Source organism: Aythya marila (genome assembly GCF_965140915.1).
Source record: "Aythya marila genome assembly, chromosome: Z".
In the NCBI taxonomy this organism is placed as follows: domain Eukaryota; kingdom Metazoa; phylum Chordata; class Aves; order Anseriformes; family Anatidae; genus Aythya; species Aythya marila.
In genome coordinates, this window is record NC_139080.1 from 38,318,584 (window position 1) to 38,331,863 (window position 13,280).

The window sequence follows — 13,280 nt, forward strand, 5'->3', positions numbered from 1 at the left end:
ATTAGTTTGATTTAATACAAAGGGAAATTAACTATAAGGGTATCAGATGACTAGTCTAGAACTCAGAACAAGTTAGTTTTGGAAACAGGTACTTAGTTCTATAACCATTATTAATATTCCATTAAAGAAATTAATGATAAATTACTATTAAGGTATGAATGCTTAATTATGGGGGCAGGTGTATTGTCTGTATAATATTTACTTTGGAAGTAACATGAAAAAAAAAGCTGAACACCTCACAGTGACAAAGTCTTCATAGTATCATAGAATAGTCTGAGTTGGAACGGACTTTAATGGTCATCTAGTTCCAACCCCCCTGCCTTCAACTTCTCCCACTAGATTGGGTTGCCCAAAGCCCCATTCAACATGGCCTTGAGCAATTCCAGGGAGGGGTGATCCACAGCTTCCCTGGGCAACCTGTGCCAACGTCTCACCCCTCTCTTCTAGTAAAGAATTTCTTCCTAATGTCTAATCTAAACCTGCCCTTTTTAAATTTACAACCATTAACCCTTGTCCTATCACTACACTCTCTGACAAAGAGTCTCTCCTAGCCTGTGTTTGTGGTTGGGATTGCTCTGACCCAGGTGAAGGACCTTGTAGTTGACTTTGTTGAACTTTATGAAGTTCACAAGGGCTTACCTTTCAAGACTGTCGAAGTCTTGCTGGGGGGCATGTCAACTCCAGCATGTCAACGCTACCACATGGCTTGCTATCATCTGCAGACTTGCTGAGGGTGCACTCAGTCCCATTCTTAATGTCACTGACAAAGATTTCTTTGCAGTGAGAAGGTCATGGGATCATGACAGAAATACAAGGATAGTTTAGGATAGAGAAACAGAGAGGTTGATTGGTTGATGATGTAGTTGTTGACTACAAAAATTTGAAAAAATGTTTTTAAAATGTTGTTACAGGTATATAAAGATATGGTTTGCTGTTATTCAAGTAGACTTTTTTTATACCAATGAAAATGAGGGTGCTGAGAGAGTTAGTGGATGTGATTGCTTGGCCACTTTCCATCATCTATCAGCAGTCATGGTCGTCCAGGGAGGTTTGAGATGACTGGAGACTTGTTAAAGTGATGCCCATCTGTAAGAAGGGTTATAAGGAGGACTCAGGGAATTACAGGCCTGTCAGCCTGACCTCAGAGCCAGGAAAGGTGATGGAACAGGTCATCTTGAATGTAATCACACAATGTATGATGGACAACCAGGGGATCAGGCCCAGTCAACATGGGTTCATGAAAAGCAAGTTCTGCCTGACCAACCTCATCTCCTGTGACAAGGTAAACCACCTGGTGGATGTGGGAAAGGCTGTTGATGTGGTTTACCTGGACTTCAGCAAGGCCTTTGACATGGTCTCCCACAGTATACTCTTGGAGAAGCTGGCAGCCCATGGCTTGGACAGGTACACTCTTTGCTGGGTTAAAAACTAGCTGGACAGCTGGGCCCAGAGAGTGATGGTGAACGGAGTGAAATGTGGCTGGCAACTGGTCACCAGTGGTGTTCCCTGGGGGTTGGTGTTGGGGCCCATCCTCTTTAATATCTTTAATGACAATTTGGACAAGGGAATTGAGTGCACCCTCAGTAAGTTTGCAGATGACACCAAGCTGGGGGGAAGTGTCAATCTGCTGGAGGGTAGGAAGGCCCTGCAGAGGGACCTGGACAGGCTGGGTCGATGGGCAGAAGACAATGGGATGAGGTTCAACATGGCTAAGTACTGGGTCCTGCACTTTGGTCACAACAACCCCATGCAACACTACAGGCTTGAGGCAGAGCGGCTGGAAAGCTGTGCAGAGGAAAAGGATCTGGGGTGCTGGTTGATGTTCACCTCAACATGAGCCAGCAGTGTGCCCAGGTGATCAAGAAGGCCAACAGCATCCTGGCCTGTATCAGGAACAGTGCAGCCAGCAGGACCAGGAAGGTGATTGCCCTCTTGTACTCTGTTCTGGTGAGGCTGCACCTTGAGTGCTGTGTTCAGCTTTGGACCCCTCACTACAAGAAGGACATTGAGGCCCTGGAGTGTGTCCAGAAAAGGGCTACAAAACTGGTTAAGGTCTGGAATACAAGTCCTGTGAGGAGTGGCTGAGGGAACTGGGGGTGTTTAGTCTGTGGAAGAGGAGGCTTGGGGGAGACCTTATTGCTCTCTACTGCTACCTGAAAGGAAGGTGTGGGGAGCTGGGGATCAGCCTCTTCTCACAGGTAACTAATGATAGGACTAGAGGGAATGACCTCAAGTTGCACTAGGGGAGGTTCAGGTTGGAAGTGAGGAGACATTTCTTCTCAGAATGTGCAGTCAGGCATTGGAAGGGATTCCCCATGGAGGTGGTGGAGTCACCTTCCCTGGGGGTGTTTAAGGAAAGGTTGGACGTGGTGCGTAGGAACGTAGTTTAGTGGGTGACACTGGTGTTAGGGGGCTGGTTGGGCCAGATGGTCTTGAAGGTCTTTTCCAAACTTAATGATTCTATGATTCTGTGAAATGTTGAATCTCAACAGACTGATAGTTATTAGTGAAAACTGTGACCAGTCATTAGTCCACAGTACTGCATATGTCAACTTAGCATATCCTCTTTAAAACAGGAATAATATTTACCTGCATTATGTTGAAGCATGTGCTTGTTAGTATCCATCTGCTAGTATCCATCTTTTTGTCATTAAATTATTTTCTCATGGTTACTAAGATTTTATTTTCAGAACTTTTTTTTTGTTTTGTTTCTGTCATCTGCAAAACAGTCAAGTCCCAGTTAAAGAGCAAGTGTTGATTAATTAATCAAAACCAGCTTGATTTTTTTATGCTCTGGGAAATCTTCAGTACAGCAAGTTGTGAAACAATATTGTTTTGATTCAGGGATGTAAAGGAATAAGGCAGTGAAACCATGGATGTATTCTATAAGCAGCTAGCAGATACCCAATTCTAAGAAACACTTTCTAAAATAATAACAATAATGATGTAAAAACACTGTCTTTGTTTAATGTTCATTTACTCACAGGGGGAACATTTCTGGTAGTACCAAGATCTGATTGAAGTTTTCATTTATATATAAGATACTTAATCAAAACCTGTGTACTACCTCTAAAATTGCTTTGAGCTCATGTTCTGTTAGAAGCCTGAGAGAAAATAGATAGCATCTCACTGACGGATGGGACTGATACAAATTTTAACATGACTTATAATTACATTATTTATGTTTTGTTTCTTTAATTCCATTGATCTAGTGGCTCATGTCATTATCTTGCAATGAGTCTTTCATGCATCCTTCATGCTGTCTTGAAATGGACTTTTCAATGGCAAAACATGACCTCTAGCTCTGTGACAGTGTGTTGTATCTTCAATGTATGTATAGTACTGTGATAAAAACCAGCAGATTAGTTTGGAAAGTACGTCTGATACTGAGCAGGCAGATCCTGAGCTCATGTAAATTGGTGTAACTTCATGGATATGAACATCAGAGATCTGGCCACATACACTGCATAGGATGTATGAGGTGATTAAATGGTGCAGGTTTAATGTTCACAAAAAGATTTCCTTTAAGACAGAAGTAGTCAAGTCACAGCAGCAGGGTCGTGACATAGTGCAGTCCCTGCAGACTCCTGTAGCACTGAAACGTTGTGAAGAATTGCCTCCTAAGTAGTACTCTAGATGCTCTCTTCAGAGTGTGCTTCTTGCTAAGCCCGTAACAAAGTCTATACTGGTAAAGCTTTCACAGACACTGGGTGCAGAATGTCTGTAGAACAGATTCAGAGATGAGGAAAATAGCTGGCTGAATTTCAAATTGTAAAGAACAGATGCATTACGCCTACTGAGAGGTGAGGAAAAGGGCACTAGTGGTGAAAAATCTCATTACAAACAAATTAAATGGAGGAGTCAGAGGTGCTCAATCTCTTACTCTCTCTTTTGAAAACTCTAAAGCAGGTAGTGATGGGCTAGAGGTTGTAGTATGAGTGGAGACCATGTTCTCTGAAGTTAATCATTGGCATGCACTTTGAAGAACAAATCTATTGAATCTTTACCAAGCTTTGCAATTTCAGCCAAACAATTTACAGTTGAATTGCTGTCAATAGATAAAATACCTGCCTGGACTGGATCTCTGCTATAGACACCTGTACAGTTGAAACTGGTAGATAGGAATTTAAGTCTGCAAAAACATATGGATTAAATGGAATGGATGTTTCCCTGGAAAGGTGCCGCTTCGTGTGAAGCCCCCAGTACCTTCCATCAGTAAAGGTCTATAGATGTCTTATCGTCTTATCTGAGCATTTGTAGCTCTGTCTACAAATTGACCATGACTAGCACTGTTTGTAACAACAGTCTCTATGTTACCTAACTGTCAGACAGGACTGATCTGGTACGAACTGGTAGGCATTTATGGAGCATAACTGTGAAGTAAGGTTCTTCACAAAAGCAGGAAGAGTTTTTGTTTGTTTTAAGTCCATTAGCTCATACTTATGCACCTGTTTCAGATAGGAAAACTGGACTCAGTATTTTTCTCTCCTTGGAGACAAAATCAGATCATGAATAAACAGGAACCATAGAATGGCTTTGGTTGGAAGGGACCTTAATGATCACCTGGTTCCACCCCCCCGCCATAGACAGGGACACATTCCACTAGGCCAGGTTGCCCAAAGCCCCATCCAGCCTGGCCTTGAACACCTCCAGGGATGGGGCAACCACAGCTTCTCCAGGCAGTCTGTGCCAGTGCCTCACCACCCTCAGAGTGAAGAATTTCCTTCTAACCTCTAATCTAAATCTTCCCTCTTTCTGTTTAAAACCATACCCCTTGTCCTGTCTGCCCAAACAAAATGTTGCTCTCCATCTTTTTTATATGCCATCTTTTATAAGCCACCCCTTTAAGTATTGAAAAACTGCAATAAGGTCAACTCTGAGTGAAGTAGAGTGACTTTGTTTATAAAACATTTGTACAGTTAGAAAGGACCAGAAGAGTTCAGTTGGTTCGTTTGCACCAAGTCATTCCTGTGTCAGGCCTTACAGGTCTTGTACAGGCAACTTGCCAGTATGTTTGTTTTCAATTATTTACCATCCTTACAGTTTAAAAGATTTTTTCCTGCTTCTTTGCTTGAAACACTTCTTTCTGATCCTGTCTACCATTGACATAGACAAAAAAAAAAAAATCAGCAAGTTCAAATGTAGGCACTATCTTCTTCAATTCTTTTATTTTGTTCTTAGGCTATCCCCATCTATAAGAAGACTTATAGACTGCTGGCCATTCTTGTTATATTCCTAATTTGCCAATATATTTCTTGAAACAGTTTTCCAAATTGAAATGCTATTAGTCATTTAGTCTTGTATCATTAACAGTTCTGGGTAGAGAGGAAATATTATTCTTTCCTCTAAACAGTATCCCTGTTTATATATCCCATAACAACATGAGAAAATTAGTTTGTATTGTATTGGCTACATTTTGCATGGAAAAAGTTAGATCAGGAGAAGTATCATTGTGGTTCTGTAGACTTGGAATTAGTGAAGTCTTCTCAATTTTCTATACCTTGCCCAAGCAAATACTTGAACATATTCAATTTACAGTAGCATTTTGCGAGATTATACCAAAAACCAGAAATGGCTATGTAGCATCATGTCATCTAAAATGTATAGATGGCACTTAAATAATGTTCCAATTCTTACATGTTTTGTTGTACTAATTTGCAGTAAAAGCTGGATAGACTATTCCTTCAAATGATCCAGAAACAGATTATCTTCACTGCCTGCCAGAAATTAGACAGATACTAGTAGTTTTGGTTATTCATTGCTCTTCTCGTGTAGGAAAGAGGAGAGTGTCATATTTTATAACTTCTTTCCTTAGAGAGAATAGATTTTCTTAGTGTGGATTACAGATAGATTTGAGAGAGTTAAAATCTTTTTCTATAGCTTCTTAGAGCTGTAATTGATTTCAGATTCTAAAATGTGTTGTTTCTGCTCTGCATATCATTAAAATAAAATACTAGCATTCATAAAATTTCTTTGGAAGTGTTTCTTGTGTGCTGTGTTCCGTGATGTCCGTAATGTCAACTAAATTCTTGAGAATAATAGTGAAGCAATATTAAAATTAATGAACACTGATCTTTCAGACCATATTAAGGATCTGTTATGATTATGTGGTACTTTTAATACATGTGTGGATATAGCTTGCTTCTATTTGTAATCGTGTCATCTTCATTCAGAATATGCAATACACTTCCACAAATGGATCCCTTAGTAATGTTGCTGAATTGGCCAGAGTGCAGACACATGGAAATGAGCATAGAAAGAAGCCAATAAATTTTAAAGCCTTGCCTGACAGCAGAACTATGTTCTTTTTCTGTGTTGCATATTGATGTGACTCAGGCTCCACTTGCTTTTGGTTTTCTGTTCTTAAATAAGGTAAAAGTAAGTCTTTGCTAACTCAGGTTTGGTCCCAGATGCCCCTTAGCAAAACACAGACCAAACCATTTGCTTGATGAGACTGAATGGTGGCTGCAACAGAGTCATTCAGGCTCTGGCATACACCGTCTTAATGTCATTGTGCTCAAATTTTCATTGAGCATTTTAGTAGTAACTGCAGGGTATGTCCCATCTCCCTTTAGAGAAGGCCACAGCAACACTGCATCTCTGAGATGGTGCAGAAAGGAAGAGCAGATATGGGGTATATATAGGTTAATCTCTTACCAGAACTAGTCGTTTTCTTGTCTCAGAGCTAAGAAACTGGAGATGCACACTAGTTTTTATGGTCTTTTATACAAAGAGCTAACTTATCTGATTCAATATGATTCTTATATGACTCAATAAATGGAAATTATCATCCTCTCTCTCCCCTAAAATTGCTTTATTTTGAGTTTGTTGATTATTTGATATTATTACTTTTAGATCTGGAAAGATGGTATTTGGACCAGCAAACCTAGGAGAAGATGCTATCAGAAACTTCATCACAAAGCATCGTTGTAACTCCTGCTGCAGGAGGCTGAAACTTCCTGGTATTCAAAATGAAGATTATTTTTAACCTATATCTAACTTTCTAAGTATAAGGTAGTAAAGGCCTAGGTGTGCTATAACAAGAACAGAAATTCTACAGAGATGAAACTATAGCTGGCACACTTAAACAAAGGCAAATAAGAGAATATTGATCTTTTACATTGTTATTTTGCCCAGCAACATGTAAGTATTCAAAGCTTCTACCCAATGAATTATTTCCTTTGCTGTGCAAAACTGATAGCATTTTGGGTGATAGCATCACCCATTTTTCCAGGGTGATCACTACAGATAGCATCAGCAATAATTTTTAGAATGAGAACAGAGAATGATCTAAAAATTATCTATGCGTTAGCCAGGGAAAAAATTGCTGGAGCTTTCCTGGCCCTTGGATAGGGCCTGTACACTGCAGCTCTTACCTCCTGCTTAGCTGGATCACTGATTATTCGCATCAGGTTTTATAGAATGGGTTCTGTTTATTGTGGTGCAGATTTAAACGGCTCAAAGCCAAAATACATTGCAATTTTGGATGACTTTCCACCCACATTTTTTTTTTTTTCAGAGGAAGGTTCCTTCTTTTCAGTGCCTGGTTGGAGGAAGAATTTGTTTGATTCAGAAACAGGAACTGCAGTGTTATTGCTTTGGATTATTTGTGTATTTGTGTTTGTGGCAGCCAGAGATAACAAAGGAGAAGATCAGCTGAATTGACAGTGTGGGACGGTTCATTCATATCAGCTCCCACCATTTTTGGCCCCTTCAGGGCTCTCTTTCCACTGACTCTGATTTGCCCTGCAACAGATTTTCTGTCTCCTGAAAGCTGCTAACAGACTGCTGGCCACCAGTTGCAGGGTTGGACACTGCCAAGGTTTTATGTGCTTTTTAAATATTTACTTGGCAGAATCATTTATTTTTTTTCATAGAATCATAAAATGGCTTGGGTTGGAAGGAACCTTAAAAATCATCCAGTTCTAAACCCATTGCCATGGGTGGGGATGCCACCCACTAGATCAGGTTGCCCAAGGCCTCATCTAACCTGGCCTTGAACACCTCCAGGGGTGGGGCATCCACAACCTCTCTGGGCAACCTGTTCCAGTGCCTCACCACCTTTACAGTGAAGAATTTCCCCCTCACATCTAATATAAATTTCCCCTGTTTTAGTATACAACCATTACGTCTGTTGTGTCACTACCTGCCCATGTAAAAAGTTGCTCTCCATCTTTTTATAAGTTCCTGTCGGTACTGAAAAGCTACATTGAGGTCTCCCTGGAACCTTCTCTTCTTCAGGCTGAACATTGCTGCCTTTCAGCATGCCTTACAGCGTACCTTCAATGTCTTTAAGCTCTCTCAGCCTTTCTTCGCAGGAGAGATGCTCCAGCCCTCTGGTCCAATTTCATGGCCCTCCTCTGGACCTGCTCTAACAGGTCCATGTCCTTGTGCTGGGGGCCCCAGACCTGGATGCAGTGTTCCAGTGGATCCTCACAAGGGCAGAACACAGGGGGACAATCACATCCCTCCACCTGCTGGTCACCTCTCTGTTGTTGCAGCCCAGAGTGTAGTTGATCTTCAGGGCTGCAAGTGTGCACTGCTAGCTCACATTGAGCTTTTCATGCACCAGAACCCCCAAGTGCTTTTCTGCAGGACTACTTTTAATTAATTTTTCTCCCAGTCTGTACTCTTGTCTGGGACTGCCCTGACCCAGGGGCAGCACCTTGCATTTGGGCTTGTTGAACCTCATTAGGTTCATGAGCCCACTTCTCAAGCTTGTCGTCTTCTTGCCATAGATTTGAGAAGAAACGACTGCACAATGGAAAGGCTCCGTCCAGCCTTTGAAGGAGAAGTAGAGGCAAGTGCCAGAGAAAATGACGATGCAGATGAGCCGCTGGAGTATGACACACGGTTGTGAAGCAGCAGCTGTGAGCGGAGCCCACGTATGCATGCTTAAAAACCTGTTCCCTATCACTGGCATGGGCCAATCCAAAAGAACAAAACATAGATGTCTGAATGCAACATCTGTCTGCACTTGACAGATGCTACAGGCAAGGCATAAAAAAAAAAAATCTCATTATTTACTCCCTTTCTCTTGTGCCTTGTGCTGGTCTGTTTGTACTGCTCAGTAAATTTCCATCAGTAGGTCACCCCTTTGGTGGATCAACTGTCCTATCAGTGCCTTTTTTTTTTTTGGAAATGTGGATAGTAGTTCCAAACTATGCTGGCTAAAGGCAAATGACTGTGACAAAATTATTTACAGAGGGAAATGATTTGATATGATTTGTCTTTTTGTTCTTTAGTAAATAGCTGAATATATACACGTGTAAATCACTTATTTTCAGATGCAGACCATGCTCTGCCTTACTTTTGCTTTTGACCAATGTATAAGATACCTTCCAAGACAATGTAGAAGTACTATTTTTTCTTTTTTGTTGACTTTGATGTGGAGACAAAATAAGAATACGCAAGTAATAAATTACTGATTTAAACAATAGCCATTGGTATGGCAGATGTACTGCAGAATTGTGTGGGAACTTCATCCTGAGTCCTTATCACATAACAAGAACAAGAGAGACAGTTAAGTGTTAGATTATTGGGCCCATAAGCATCATTAACCTTACTCATTTTAAGATGATGAAGCTGATACATCCACAATCTTCAGTTCAAACATAAAGAATAACCTTGAATGTGATATAAATTTTAACAGGATTTGTGTTTCTTTATAATATGTTAGCTTCAGGGTTTTTTTTAAGTCAAAGGTGGTCAATTGAAGAAGGTTTGAAAGGTCACAAAGAGTAACATGTTCCATTTGGTATTTAACTTCATGTTGACAATGTCAGGCCATACGTGGGACTATTTTCTACCAATGTTACCAATGGTGCAGTAACATGTACGCTTTTGCAGCATATTCATCTGTTTTTCTATTGATTTTGTCTGATTTCAGGAGAATCTGATAAGCATGAAAATCAATTATGTGCAATATGATTTTTGTACAATAAGGATTGAAATGAACTGCAGAGCACAAATATCTGATATAACTTATGTTGTTTTACAGATCACTTCTACCATTAAAGAATCTTCACAATTTTGTATTGAGTAGAAATACTTAATGCTGAAATGTAAATCATCGGAAAACTTTATACTTGAATAAGAAAAAAAAACAACATGCATTTCCATCACTTTGGATAGTAAAATTTAATGCTTAACAGATCTACATGTTACATCTACCATTCATTTGGAATATTTAGAAAATGTCTGTGTACACATAGGAATAAGAATCATAGAATCACAGAATAGTTTGGGTTGGAAGGGACCTTAAAGATCATCCAGTTCTAATCCCCTTCTATGGACAGGGATGCCACCTACTGGACCAGGTCGCCCAAAGCCCCACCCAACATGGCCTTGAACACTTCAGGGATGGGGCATCCACGGCTTCTCCGGGTAAGCTGTGCCAGTGCCTCACCACCCTCAGAGTGAAGAATTTCTTCCTTATATCAAGATTTACTCTCTTGCCATCTTAGTTTACAGCCATTATCCCTTTTCCTTTTACCACACCCTGATAAAGTGTCCCACACCATCTTTCCTGTAGACCCCCTTTAAGTACTGGAAGGCTGCTCTAAAGTTTTCCCAGAGCCTTTAGGCTAAATTACCCCACCTCTCTCAGATTTTCTTCACAGTAGAGGTGCTCCAGCCCTCTGATCATCTTCATGGCCCTCCTCTGGACCTATCTAGAAGGTCCGTGTTTTTCCTATGCTGGGGTCCCCCAGAGCTGGACGTAGCACTCCAGGTGGGGCTTCACAAGAGCAAAGTAGAGAGGGAGAATCACCTCCTTCAACCTGCTAGCTATACCTCTTTTGGTGCAGCCCAGGATATGATTGGCCTTCTGAAGAAATTGTATGTTCCCAGTTATACATTCCCAGTTTTTGTATTGATTATGATTTCAATTAAGACATTGTTGTAATCACCTATACGAAGTTCAGATAAGATGCCATTAGTTCCTGAAAGTATCCTACATACACATACAAACAGTGATTATTTTTGCTTTTTATTTTTTTGTATTAAAAAACATCTCCCTATTTGAAAGAAAAGTGTATGGAGCAACATGCTCCATACTAAAAAATGGTATATGTAGAATGAAAGATTTTCAGGACAGAGTTCTTTCTCTGCTTTGCTTGACAAAGACTGTGGAAGAGGAAATCCTGCATGTCAAACTGTAGGGTTTCCTGATTGTTAGTTTCAATATTTGTTTTTGCTAAAAAGCATGTTTAGATTATTTTTTTTTTTTAAATACTTCTGGTGTGTTCAAAGAAAAGCTTTACTTTGCTCAAATAGGAAAGGTGGTAAATTTCTAAAAAAAAAAAAAAAAAAGTTAAAACAAAAGTTATAAACTCACATTTTAATATGATCTTAAAGGAAATTTTATGAGAAGCATAGAAGAGCTGGGGTTGACCTGTGAGGAACACTTAGCTGATTGAAGAGTTAGAACATGGCCACAAAATAATGAAGAAGGAAGAGGCCTAAGGCTGGTCTCAGACACCTGCTATGCATCCAGTTAAGGAATGAGCTAGAATGAGGGGGGCTAATGAACTAAACCTATAGGACCCCATTGCACAGCAACTGACCCAGGTGAGCAGGGCAGTCTTCAAAGACACCGTAACAGCAAATGAGACCTTGAGCTAGCTACAAGCTCACCCTATGCTGCTAACTAGATTTAAAATTGGACTCAAATGACTTGGAGGACTGGATTAACTTTTGATGACTCCTGGGCAACTAACAAGGCCAGGCTGCCCTCAAATGATCACTTGGGGAAACTAGCTGGAATTAGAGTTGATTTCACATGACTCCTTTGCAGGTTAATTGGCTCTGAATTTGATTTCAAATAGCTCGTGAAATAAATACCATAGGCAAAGTTGACCCTGGGCAATTTATTGGGTGTAAAGCTGACCTTCAGTGGATCTCATGTTGTTCTCAGTTGACCTTTTTTAGCTAATGCTAGCATGTTGACCTCAGATGAGCCTTGAGGATCAAAAAAATGCTATTTTAACCTCAAGTGACCTCCACTAGTAATTAGAGCTCATATTTTACCTGAACTGACCTCTTGCCAAAACCTGAGATGGCTCTGCAATAAAATTTGAATATGATGTTGACCCCAGACAGGAAACAAGGACTATGGATGCCCTCTGATGATCCCTGAGCACCAAACGAGCACCTGAAGTGACAACCCAAGCAATTAATTGGATATCAGCTTTACCTTAAACTACACTTGGGCACCAAAAAAATTCTTCCCTGGCCTCATAAACTCTTGGGCTCTCTGGTTAACCCCAGATGAAGCATGGCAGCTTAATTGGATCTCAAGCTGACCTTAAATGATTGTTCTCTCCCCTAGGTGAGAACAGTGTTGATCTTAAATGACCACTGTGCATGTAACCGAATGTCATGTTGACCTCAGGTGATCCTGGGTCACAGCAACAACTTAGTTGACCTCAAACAATGCCTTAAATATACATAGATCTGATAATGATGTCATACTGCTCCTCTGGATAGGTTAATTGGCACTTAAGTTGACCTCAAATGATGTAATGGTGATTGATTAGCCCTCAAATTGACCTCAAATGCCCCCCCTGAGTGGGCAGCAATGGCTGTGGTGATCTCCAGTGACTCTGTTCAAGATAATTCACTCTCACGGTGACCTCGAATGACCCCAGGTAGCTACCTGAATCTTGTGTACAGTTCAGTTCACCATGGGGCCTTCTAATTGGATCTCAAGTCGATTTCAAATGTCTGCTGACAAACTCTTGATGAAACTTACCTATTCTCTCAGTACTGTGAGCCAAGGCCATGTAGTTGAGTCTGTGATCTGTGGACCCCAGGCAAAATGGAACTATGTCTGCCTTCAAATAACATAAGTTGCAAAGTAGCAAATGGAAATATTATTTATTTATTTATTTATTTATTTATTTATTTATTTATTTATTTAGTTATTCATTTATTTTCTGCACAAGACCACAGCACATCCAGATGAGGACAGCAGTTGATTTCAGATGATCAACAAAATATGGCAGCTCTTAAATGCACAGACCCTCTGATTGACAAATGTATTGCTTGAGGTCTTTGTAGTGTATTCAGGAGGAGAACAGAAAGATATAGATCATTCTTGGCATAAACCCCAGGCTGCAGTCCATCTCAAGTGACAAATTGATGTGAAAATGACAAGCTTTTTCTATTTCCATGCATTTCATCTCCAACAATCTCCTCAGCAGAAGACTGAGGCAGTATTTGATCTGAGAATAACTTTAAGCATGAAACATTTCATTTTCTTATCTTCTTCTGCCTCC

The 13,280-nt window shown here is 40.4% G+C and overlaps 1 protein-coding gene across 5 annotated transcripts in view; it reads left to right on the forward strand.

Annotated features, from left to right (window-relative positions):
- The window catches only part of TRPM6 (transient receptor potential cation channel subfamily M member 6), a 96,710-nt gene extending 83,791 nt beyond the window's left edge, over window positions 1-12,919 (forward strand). For all 5 annotated transcript variants that reach the window (XM_082784012.1, XM_082784009.1, XM_082784010.1 and 2 more), the window contains 2 exons: window positions 6,856-6,962; window positions 8,739-12,919. In XM_082784012.1, the coding sequence (XP_082640138.1) occupies window positions 6,856-6,962; window positions 8,739-8,860 (229 nt within the window). In that variant the 3' untranslated portion in view covers window positions 8,861-12,919. The remainder of the gene's footprint in view (window positions 1-6,855; window positions 6,963-8,738) is intronic.
- The last annotated feature ends 361 nt before the right edge of the window (window positions 12,920-13,280 follow it).